This window comes from Nicotiana tabacum, chromosome 11 (genome assembly GCF_000715075.1).
Source record: "Nicotiana tabacum cultivar K326 chromosome 11, ASM71507v2, whole genome shotgun sequence".
NCBI classification, from domain to species: Eukaryota; Viridiplantae; Streptophyta; class Magnoliopsida; order Solanales; family Solanaceae; genus Nicotiana; species Nicotiana tabacum.
This window is the reverse complement of record NC_134090.1, coordinates 176,423,428-176,434,548: the sequence shown is the minus strand read 5'-3', so window position 1 is coordinate 176,434,548 and position 11,121 is coordinate 176,423,428. Positions and strand designations below refer to the sequence as shown.

The window sequence follows — 11,121 nt, the reverse complement described above, 5'->3', positions numbered from 1 at the left end:
TACAGCTGAATACATGTCAAACTTAGCTGGAATTTCAGTTTTTACGCCTATTTTTTTAGTTGTATTAATGAATACAACAACTTAAATACATAAAATACATTATATAAAAATATAAAAGGTATCTATAACACGTAATATAGCAAAGAGTATCTATAAATGGCTAATTAGACTTAAAAGATGGTGCTTTATGAAAAATTATTTTTATTGAACTTATCATATCTTGAACCAATCCATCTCACCCATTTAAAGTTGGGCTAATCTTTAGCCCAAATTGATACATGAGTAACTTTGTCAGAATGTCTTACAAAATTATTTTTTGTGATATGTTAATATATGACCATAACCATAAAAAAGTCTTATTTAGTAATTATAAAATTTATAAGAAAATAACACATATTAATTAAAGCTTAATAAGATGGGTTATGACCCGAATTTTAGCCCATCTTGACCTAAACCATCTTAGCCCAAGTAATTTTTGGACGGATCTGTTGACCCGCTCAATTATTGACACAACCTATATTGACCCGCCCAAAGGCAACCCATCCCACCCATTTGACACCTCTAGATTTCCCAAGGACCGGTAGTACAAATCATGAGCAGCTAAGATTAGAATTTACAAAGTTGGTATAAAATAAATACATCAAATGTACATAAACAAATCTTTATGAATCTAAGGCTACCACGAATAAGAGGCAGCTACAACCGAAATGCAGGTACATCTTCAAATCCAGCTCCTGTCGAATACAACAACATCAACATCCAATATCTGCACGCAAGGTGCAGAAGTGTAATATGAGTACAACCAACCACATGTACTCAATAAGTAACAAACCTAACCTTAGGTTGAAAGTAGTAACGAGTTGGAACAAAAATCGGGTTCAACACCAATAGCCAACAACAATTCATAACAACATAAAACAAGTAATAAAAAAAGTAACTCTAAGATAAAATGCTTAATTTTTTCATAGTTTCCCGAAAAATATTTTCGCTTTTCAAGTATATCAGTGAAACCCCAAATCCTCAACTGTCACGACCAAATTTCTCTCACGGTGAGTTATCGTGATGGCACCTAGTCTCCACGACTATGTAAGCCTAACACTTTGCGGAAATAAAATAAAAGCATGAATATTAACTACTAACAGTAACAAATATCTAATAAGTAATTGAATGTCACTCGACATATACAATTATCACCTCTGATATTTACCAAACAATTTTCAAAACCCGGAATACCGTAAGTCACAAGCTACTAAGGAGTCTTAACTGTTATATACATCATTTCTATAGAAAGAAGGAAAAATAAACATGGGGGATAAAGGGGACTCCAAGGATCTGCGGGCGCAGGCAGATGTACCTTAAAGTCTCCAATAAGCAGCAGCGACTGCAACTAGTGATGAGGCTGGTAAGATGAACCTAGATCTGTACATGAAAAATATGTGTAGGAAAAGGCGTGAGTACTCCATAATAGTACCCAGTAAATGCCAAGTCTAACCTCGGTCGATTAGTGACAAGATCAGGTCAGGGCCCTACTGGTATATACATACAGTAAAATAAGGCAGAATAAATTATCGTAATAGAATAAAGAATAGAATTTAAACAGAATGAAATCATAGAAGACATCAGCTCAGTACATAGAGATAACAACAGGGGGATCTCCTAGGATACCATCTCGTAGTCCCAAATGTAAATATGCAGGGGGATCTCCCAGAATACTGTTCTGTAGTCCCAAAGTAAATATGTAGTGCAGGGTAATCTCCCGGAATACCGTTTTGTAGTCCCAAAGTAAATATGTAGTATAGGGGGATCTCTCGGAATACCGTTCCGTAGTCCCAAGGTAACTATGCAGATCAAATAGTAGAAACAACAACTATAACACAAAATTCTATAGTTTAGACTAAGTACAAGTCAAGGAAAAACAGGAAATTTCCCTAAACATGCTGCACATAGTTCAGATAAGCAATTAAGGCAAGTAGGCATGCTATTTCAAGCTAGCAGGGTACTACACATGCTAATATAACTCAAATAAGAAGAAGAACATGTTATTACTCTATGAAAATCGGGTTTTGACAATAATTAGCCCGTGTACATACTCATCATTTCACATACACGGTGCTCACATATCAAAACAATACCAAATTTTAAGGGGAGTTCCCCCACACAAGGTTAGGCAAGACACTTACCTCGAACCAAGCTCAAATCAATCCGTAATAATGCTCTTTTCAGGAATATCCGGTTCCGGATGGCCCAAATCTAGCCAAATCAATTACATAATGTAAATATAGCTACAAGAAACTAATCTAGCTAATAAAATCAAAGCTAAGGTAAGAAAATATAAAGACGCCCAAAAAGCCTCCCCGGGCCCATATCTCAGAATTGGGTAAAAGTCACAAAATATGAACACCCATTCACTCACGAGTTCGCTCGTACCAAAATTATCCAAATCCGATGTCAAAATCCCAATCAAAACTCGAAATCTTAGTTAAAGAACTTTTTCCCATTTTCCTAATTTTCACCCCAAATCTGAAATTAGATGATAAAATTAATGATAGATTAGTGAGATATAACCAAAATCAAATTAAGAATTATTACCCAATTGATATCTCTGAAGATCCCTCAAAATCACGTCCAAATCCGAGCTCCCAAACTCAAGTTTTGATAAAAATGTCTAACCCTCATTTTTGAAATGTTTAAGTACTGACCAGGTAATCCTTCTTCGCAAACGCGTCCATCTCCTCACGTTCGCGTGGAACAAAAATCCACTGATCAAATTTCCTCTTTCATGAACGCGAGTTTCATCTCGCGATCGTGTAGCTTCACCTGCCAGACCCTTCCTAACGTGTTCTCCTCTACGCGAACGCGTAGAACATATTCCCGAGGTCCCAGTTGTTCCATTTTCCTCTTCGCGGATGCATTCTACTCCTCGAGTTCGCGATGCTTCCACTGACCACACCTTCGCGAACGCGAGCTCCTCTTTGTGAACGCGAAGGACAAACTTCTGCAACAAAAATATCAAAAAAAATTTTCTACCTTTCCAAAGTCCAAAATGATCCGTTGAGCATCCGAAACACATCCGAGGCCCCCGGGACCTCAACCAAACATAGCAACAACTCATAAAATATCATATAAACTTAGTCGATCCCTCAAATCATATCAAACAATGCTAAAACTACAAATCACCCTCCAATTCAAACTTAATGAACTAGAAACTTCCAAATTCGACAACCGATACTGAAACTAACCAAACCACGTCCGATTGACCTCAAATTTTGCACACAAGTCATATTCAACATTACGGACCTACTTCAACTTTCACAATGGGATTTAGACATCGATATCAAAAATTCCACAATCTGTCCAAAACTCCAAAAATTCGACTTTTGCCATTTCAAGCCTAAATAAGCAATGGAGCTCCAAAACATAATCCGGACACGCACCTAAGCCCAAAATCACTCAACAGAGCTAACAGAATTGACGAAACTCCATTCTGGAGTCGTCTTCACATAGTTCGGACTACGGTCCAAATTCTAAGACTTAAGCTTTCGTTTAAGGACTAAGTGTCCCAATACACTCCAAAAACCAAAACGAAACCTCCTGACAAGTAACAATAGCTGAAATTAGATACGAGGAAGCAGTTAATAGGGGATCGGAGTTATAACTCTCAAAACGACTAGCCGGGTCGTTACATCCTCCCTCTCTTAAAATAATCGTTCGTCCTCGAACGAGCATAGAGACATACCTCAAGTGGTGAAAAGACGAGGATAATGGCTGCGCATATCCTACTCGGTCTCCCAAGTCACCTCCTCGACCAGTTGACCCCGTCACTGAATCTTTACTGATGCAATGTTCTTTGACCTCAGCTTTCGAACCTGCCTGTCCAAAATAGCCACTGGCTCTTCAACATAAGATAGATCCTTGTCCAACTGGACTGAGCTAGAATCTAGCACATGCGACGGATAGTCGTGATACTTCCGGAGCATCGAAACATGAAATACCGAATAAACTCCTGCTAGGCTGGGAGGTAAGGCAAGCTCATAAGCAACCTCCACAACTCGCCGCAACAAATCAAATGGACTAATGAACTTTGGGCTCAGCTTTCACTTCTTTCCGAACCTCATGACGCCCTTCATGGGAGAACCCCGGAGCAAGACCCGCTCTCCAACCATGAATATAATATCGCGAACCTTCCAATCCGCATAACTCTTATGTCTGGACTGGGCTATGTGAAGTCTATTCTGAATCACCTTAATATTTTCCAAAGCATCCTAAACCAAGTATGTATCCAATAATATAGCCTCGCCCGGCTCGAACCAACCCATTGGGGACCGGCACCGCCTATCATACAGAGCCTCATACGGTGCCATCTGAATGCTGGACTGATAATTGTTATTGTAGGCAAATTTTGCAAGGGCCAATAACTGATCCCAAGAACCTCCAAGCTCCATCACACACGCACGGAGCATATCCCCAAGAATCTGAATAGTGCGCTCGAATTTTCCGTCCGTCTCAGGGTGAAATGTTGTGCTCAACTCTACCCGAGTACCCAACTCATGTTGTACGGCTCTCAAGAACCGTGATGTAAACTGTGTACTCCGATCAGAGATGATAGATACCGGTACGCTATGAAGTATGACAATCTCGCAGATATGAACTCGAGCTAGTTGCTCGGAAGAATAGGTAGTCATCACAGGAAGGAAGTGAGCTGACTTGGTAAGCCTATCCACAATCACCCAAACTGCATCAAACTTCCGCTAAGTCCGTGGGAGTCCAACAACAAAATCCATAGTGATCCTCTCCCACTTCCACTTCGGAATCTCTAACTTCTGAAGTAACCCACCCGACCACTGATGCTCATACTTCACTTGCTAGAAATTGAGACATCGGGTTACATATTCCACTATGCCCTTCTTCATCCTACGCCACCAATAATGCTGCCTCAATTCCTGATACATCTTCGTGGCACCCGGCTGAATGGAGTACCGCGAGTTATGAGTCTCCTGAAGAATCAACTCACGCGACCACAAAGGTCTATTACGCGTGACCTCCTGGTCACATGACATCAACTTTACCAGTTACGCCAAGGCTCTCCTTCAATATCAGTGTATATAAGTAAAATCCTTTATGAACTCTTTTCAACCCTTTTCTATGGCCAAAATATATGATTGAATACTTGAGTACTGTAAATGTTACCCTAAGAACATAATCTGTGTAAACCTTTGCTTCCTGTCCTTCTGTTGCTGCAGCCTACATTTCCCAAAAACAACAAATAAAAAGTATAAATGTAGATATACAAAAAATTTAGTACTTCCTTTCATTATTAGTAAATTTTGTTTGTATTCTTACCTTCATGTAGATACCAAGATCAGGATCTGGTTTAATATTAGCTTCTTTCTCTCTTCTTGATAATTCAGCCAACATCTCTACACAAGTTTTCAAGAAAAATAATAAATAAATAAATATCTATATGTTTTTACTACAAAAAAGAAAGAAATAAAACTCACTTATATAAATTGAATTTAGTTAAAAAAATCAATAAGAAAATACTAACGATATCTAGAGCCAACTCCTAGACATCTTGCAGAGAATTCCAAAGTTTCTCTTACAGTCATTTCTCCAATATGTAAATCATGTTGGCTAATATAAACAGCTGTTCTTTGTGGCACAAATTCATGTAATTCATGTCCATTATATGTCACCTTCCCATTAACCTAGTTTCCAAAAAAAAAAGATAGAAAACTTTAGTTTTTTTTTTCTTATTTATAAACGCATTTAACTTCTATAAACTGACAGTGTACAAAAACTTATAGTATGAAGTCACTTTAAAGGTAGTTAAAGGTAATCATCCTCAATTAGTGGAATTAGTAAACTAAAAAATAAGACAAGCAATTTTCTACAGTAGGTTAAATTATAATGATGGTGTAGAAAATCAATTTTATTGTCATTGAATATAAAATATATCTTTTATACAAACTTTTTTTCTTTTGTAAACTAAGGAACCCGCAGCCGCTACCCTTCGTATGCACTCTGGGTAAACCCTGCTCCAGTATAATAGCTCGCAAACTACACTCGAGAGGTATACCGTACTAGGCAAACCCGTGAGACGAGCTCGACCGAGAAAGTGTGCATGGGGTTTCAAACCTACAGCCTCCCATTTGGGAGGTCTTCTGCTCAACCAACTCAGTCACCCTTGCGACTTTTATACAATATCTTTATTATAAAATTTATCTATGATATTTGGAATTAAAAATCTTACCCTTAGAGTAGGATCAAGCTTTCCAGCCAAAGCTAATAAAAATGTAGTTTTTCCAGAGCTTGGAGGTCCCAAAAGCAGAGTTAATCTGCATGGCTTAATCATTCCACTTATATCTTTGAGTATTGTAATTTGTCTCTTTTTACTTGGTAGAATGTGAAGAGAATTCAACAGTCTTTGGAGCCAAAAATTGAAGGAAAAAAAAAACACAAAAGTTAGTATGATAAAATAACAACTCCTTTGCAAATTAAAAAAAATAGATATATAAAAAAAATATTTTGTTTTTTGTTTTTTTTGGTTTAGATTTTTACCTCAAAGAAGTTGGTAATGAAGTTGATAAAAGTAGGCAAAGCTCTGCTTCCTACATATGCATCTGCCTCAATAGTTAGATTCTCATATCTTACTTCTATTGATGGCATATCAATGCCAACTCTGTTAATTTTCCATTTTTTTTTACCAAAAAAAAAGGAACAAAAAGTTAAATACCAATCAAATAAAAATAGAAAAGGTAAACTAGGTAAAACTTTGATGCACTAAGTTCCTGTTATGCTTAGGTCCGAGAAAAGGTATCACCTCGAGTCCATTATACTACTGATATCTCGCATTTCTGTGTAAGAGAATGTTTTCACAGTTCAAAACTCGTGACCCTTGGGCACACAATCTTACCTTGCATTTTACAAGTGACTGTTTTTACGTCTTAAACCCATGAACATTTTGTCATTATGATGACAACACTCTTACCGTTGCGTCGAGATTCCCGAAAATTGTAAGCAAACTAGTATAAGAGCAGCCCGGTGCACTAAGCTCCGAGGCTGCTTAGTCCGGGAACCGAACAGGACAGACCACAAGGTTCTATTATATTGCACGCAGTCTTATACTGCATTTCTGCAAAAGACTGTTTCTACGGCTCGAACCCGTAACTTCTTGGTCACATGCCAACAAGTTTACCAGTTACACGAAGACTCCGCTTATGTAAACAAACTAGTATATATCATATCATATCATCATATACTATGCTAAAAGTGGGAGGACCCTAAGTTGTAAAGTTGATTTACCAAAACATCCATTAAAATTAGTAAAAGACATTTTTATCCCTCATTGAAACACTATTCCTTTAATATTGTTGTATCAAATAGTAAATTTTCCTACCAATAAAATGGCTTTGTTTAAATGAGGAAGTTTAAAAGACTTATGCTAGGGGTTAAATCACAAAATGCAACATATGTGATATTTCACCTAATTTTATTGTTAAGTATTGTTCATTGACAACTGTCATGCAATTTCTTAACATTATTATTTATGTTCCTATATAAGTGTTATATATTGTATGTTTTTTATATAAATTATATATCTTACTGGAATAGAGTAGTATGTGATACTATAACACAATATGCTAATTTATGTACGTCAAGCAAATATCTTAACAATTGTACATCAAATTCACGCAATCTAATTTTAAAAGAGATCAATAAATGGACTATTATTTCAACCTTATCATTTAGTTTCTGTATGTTTATTGTTTAGTATGTTATACTTACTAATCCCAAAAGAAAGAAGACAATCTAATTAGTTTGGTAATTGAAGGCAAATTTCAAAAATCTCAATAGGACACTTTCTCCTTTAAATTTTATTTTATAACTCAAACATATTATTTTAATCACATATGTAGTTTCTTATAACTGTATATATACTCATCCACACAGGGCACACGCATTCCCAAATATATATATATATATATATATATATTCTTTCACTTATAACGTGTCAATTCTATTCTTGAGTTTCAGCAACAACTTCTCTTCGTCAAGCAACTTTAACAAGCCTCTCAAGTAAACTCTTTCTTTCTTGGTGTCCAAAATCATTTATATAAACAAACTAATATAAGAGCTGTCTGGTGCACTAAGCTCCCACTATGCGCGGGATTCGAGGAAGGGCTAGACTCTTGTGCACTAAGCTCCCGTTATACGTGGGGTCCGAAGAGGATCAGACCATAAGGGTGTATTGTACGGAGCCTAACTCTGTATTTTTGCAAGAGGTTGCTTCCACAGCTCGAACACATGACCTTTTAATCACATGAAAGCAACTTTATCAGTTACGCCAAGGTTCCCGTTCGCGGAGAAACTAGTATATATATATATATATATATATATATATATATATATATATATAGGTAAAAAAATTCTTTCACTTACGTGTCAATTCTATTCTTGAGTTTCAACAAGAACTTCTCGTTATCTTCATCTGCAACTTTAACAAGCCTCTCAAGTAAAGATTTCCTTTCTTGATGTCCAATATCAGTTATATCAACTTCAGCAGCAGAATCACCTTCTGATCCAAACAATAAACCTTTTCTCAGACGATCAAAAGTTGGCAATTTTTCTAAAGCAGCCCATTTAAGAGCTTCTTCATCATCTTCATCTCTAGCTGAACGTGAAAATATTGAACTACTATTTGCCCTAAAATTTCCCCTTAAACTATTACTCCCTCTTAAAATATTAAGATTTGCTGGCTCCATATCTTCAACCAACGTAACGTCAACGTTGACTCTGATCGATCAAAAGACTAGTCTCTTAAACCATGCAAAACCATGCAATATTTAACGCCCTGAGGCGAACGATTGTATCCAAAAATGAAAAATCTATCTCCAATACTTCAAACGTGTTCAAATGAACGTGAAAGAGTATTGAGAGATAACCAAAATTGTTTTCTTGAAGTTTTTTTAGGTTTTTGATATATGGTTATATAGAAGAAAAGAATGAGAGGGAAAGTCAGAGTTGATGCTAAAGATAAAGGCAGAGCGGTTATATAGCAGCAAGTTCAGGAGAGGGTGACTATTGGATAAATTAATCAAATATTAACGCAAATGTAGTCTTTTTTTTCCACTATTCTTTTGTTGAATATTTTGACTTGACTAGATTTTGACTAATTATTGATTTTTCCAAGACAAGTGGAGAATAATGAGGAAAATCTAGAAGCTGATTCTTGATTAGAACCTTTGAATATTTGCAACCTCGGCAATAAAAGATGAAGAATTTTTAAATTTAAATATAAATATATACTATGTGAGCACGTGATTTTTGTTTTTCGCACGACAATTGCTCCAAAAAGAAATAAGAAATAATAATTGGCCCTGCTGTACAATTTTGAATTTCTGTGCGCCACCTTGTTGATTTATTTGTGACTTCGGCCCATTTTTATTTATTTACTTTATTAAAAATAAAATTCAAAAAATATATGTGTCCTGCATAATTCAAACCGTAATCCAGTCGTTAAATAGAAAATCATGAGTAGGCATCTTCGTCCGTGATTTTATTTTGTTTAACTTTACTTGTTTGAAATATTTTAGTGTGCGAATAATTGTATTGAGTGTGTATTTAATTTTAATTTGATTTTTGGCTTAGTTTTGTTTTAAAATAAAAAAAGGAAATAAATAATAAAAAAAAAAGGGTCCCTTTATTCTTCCGGATTTGGGCCAATTTTAACAAAATTGGCCCAAAAAACAGCCCAAGACCCAGGCCTGCCCGGTCCAGTCCAGATGATGCCCAGAGAGAGTCCAAACGACGTCATATGGATACAGTTTGATCTGGGCCGTTGATCTCAGATTGATCAACGGCCAAGATCACATTTCCTATACCCACGAACAGAACCCGATCTGTTTCCACCCGGACCAACCCAAACCCCCTTTAGTTGAAACGACATCGTTTCCCCGAGGCCTTTAGATCCAAGCCATTGATTCCAGTTAATCCGATGGCTGAGATCAGCCGCCTATTCCATATATAAGCCTATAACCTTACCCTGCCCCCCCATCAGATACCCCAGCTCCCGTCTTCAACCTCATCCCCATCAAACCCTAGAGCCGCCCCTGTATCCTCCACCATGAAAACCGGCGGCATGGACGCCGGTGACCTTCCCCTTAACACCCTAGAACCCCCTTGCCATCCTGAGCATGAATCCATTAACCCTGTAGTTCGAATCCCTCCCCACCTTCTCGAATCTTCATTTGAAGGTTCGAGTCGAAACTCGATCTACACGGTTCAACCCTAGCTTCACACCAGATACTCCCCAGACCCCTCGTGACCAAACCATACTTGGTTTGGTCCGAATCTGATCAGGGAAGCCTGAATCCAAGATCTAAGTTTGAAGGTTTTGTGTCCTTCGTCACTGGTTTATACCGGTTCAACCGAAGAGATTAAGGTCTAATGGACTTCAATCAAAGTGTTTCTCCAAATGAGAAACACTTCGATTAAAGTCCATTCAGCCTTAAGAAAGTTTGTCCAAATCCAAGTTCAAACTGTTAAACTTTTCAAGTTTTAAGGTAAGTCTGCTTTCTTTTCCTTTATTTGTTTTTAGTCCGTATGATTTGTTTTAAAAGACTATTCATATTTGTTTTAATTTTTATCAACTTTTGTTTGTCCACTTTGTTTGAACATCTGTGTTTGTCTGAATCCCTCTCCTCCTATTCTGATACGGCATGCGTATTGGTTGTATTCCAAATTTGTACTGACTAACTGATTCCTCGAAGTACCATTCTATTTTAATCAGTATAAGTCGAGTCATGTGTCCCATACTTCTGAATGTCTGATTTTTGGCTACGATTGTGTACGTTAATGCTAATATAGTCGAGTCGACATGAGTCGTCAATTAGTTTCAACTGTCTGAGCATAGTAAATCGATTTGCTTCTGTCGAACATTTTTTGAATCAATTAAGAACCAATTTTGTTTACTTATAGCTGTTGATTTGGATCAGTAATGTAAAAGGGATGTTTGGTTTAAATGCTGAATTGGAGGGCATGTGCACTCTTGCACAGCATTTGCATTGGTGCACCTCATGTGCATTGGTGCACCTCATGTGCTTTGTGCACAACCTGTGGCCT

General features: G+C 37.0%; 1 protein-coding gene across 1 annotated transcript; it reads right to left on the bottom strand.

Moving 5' to 3' along the window:
• Positions 1-611: 611 nt before the first annotated feature.
• On the bottom strand, positions 612-8,338 carry LOC107761861 (pleiotropic drug resistance protein 1-like). The gene is made up of 6 exons (XM_075225765.1): positions 6,559-8,338; positions 6,251-6,422; positions 5,341-5,417; positions 5,188-5,241; positions 2,181-2,250; positions 612-1,419 (listed from the first exon to the last, which is right to left on the bottom strand). Exons 3-6 carry the CDS (start codon positions 5,413-5,415, stop codon positions 1,388-1,390), a joined length of 231 nt encoding a protein of 76 aa, XP_075081866.1. The 5' UTR covers positions 5,416-5,417; positions 6,251-6,422; positions 6,559-8,338; the 3' UTR covers positions 612-1,387.
• Positions 8,339-11,121: the final 2,783 nt, after the last annotated feature.

What these genes read in the sequence shown, in the direction of transcription:
- LOC107761861 (XM_075225765.1), bottom strand. Translation starts at nt 5,415, where the DNA reads ATGTTGGCTGAATTATCAAGAAGAGAGAAAGAAGCTAATATTAAACCA. An exon ending in ATCTTGGTATCTACATGAAG is followed by an intron (nt 5,242 to 5,340) that starts GTAAGAATACAA and finishes TGGGAAATGTAG; the next exon opens with GCTGCAGCAACAGAAGGACA. An exon ending in TGATTTGAGCTTGGTTCGAG is followed by an intron (nt 1,420 to 2,180) that starts GTAAGTGTCTTG and finishes TTTCATGTACAG; the next exon opens with ATCTAGGTTCATCTTACCAG.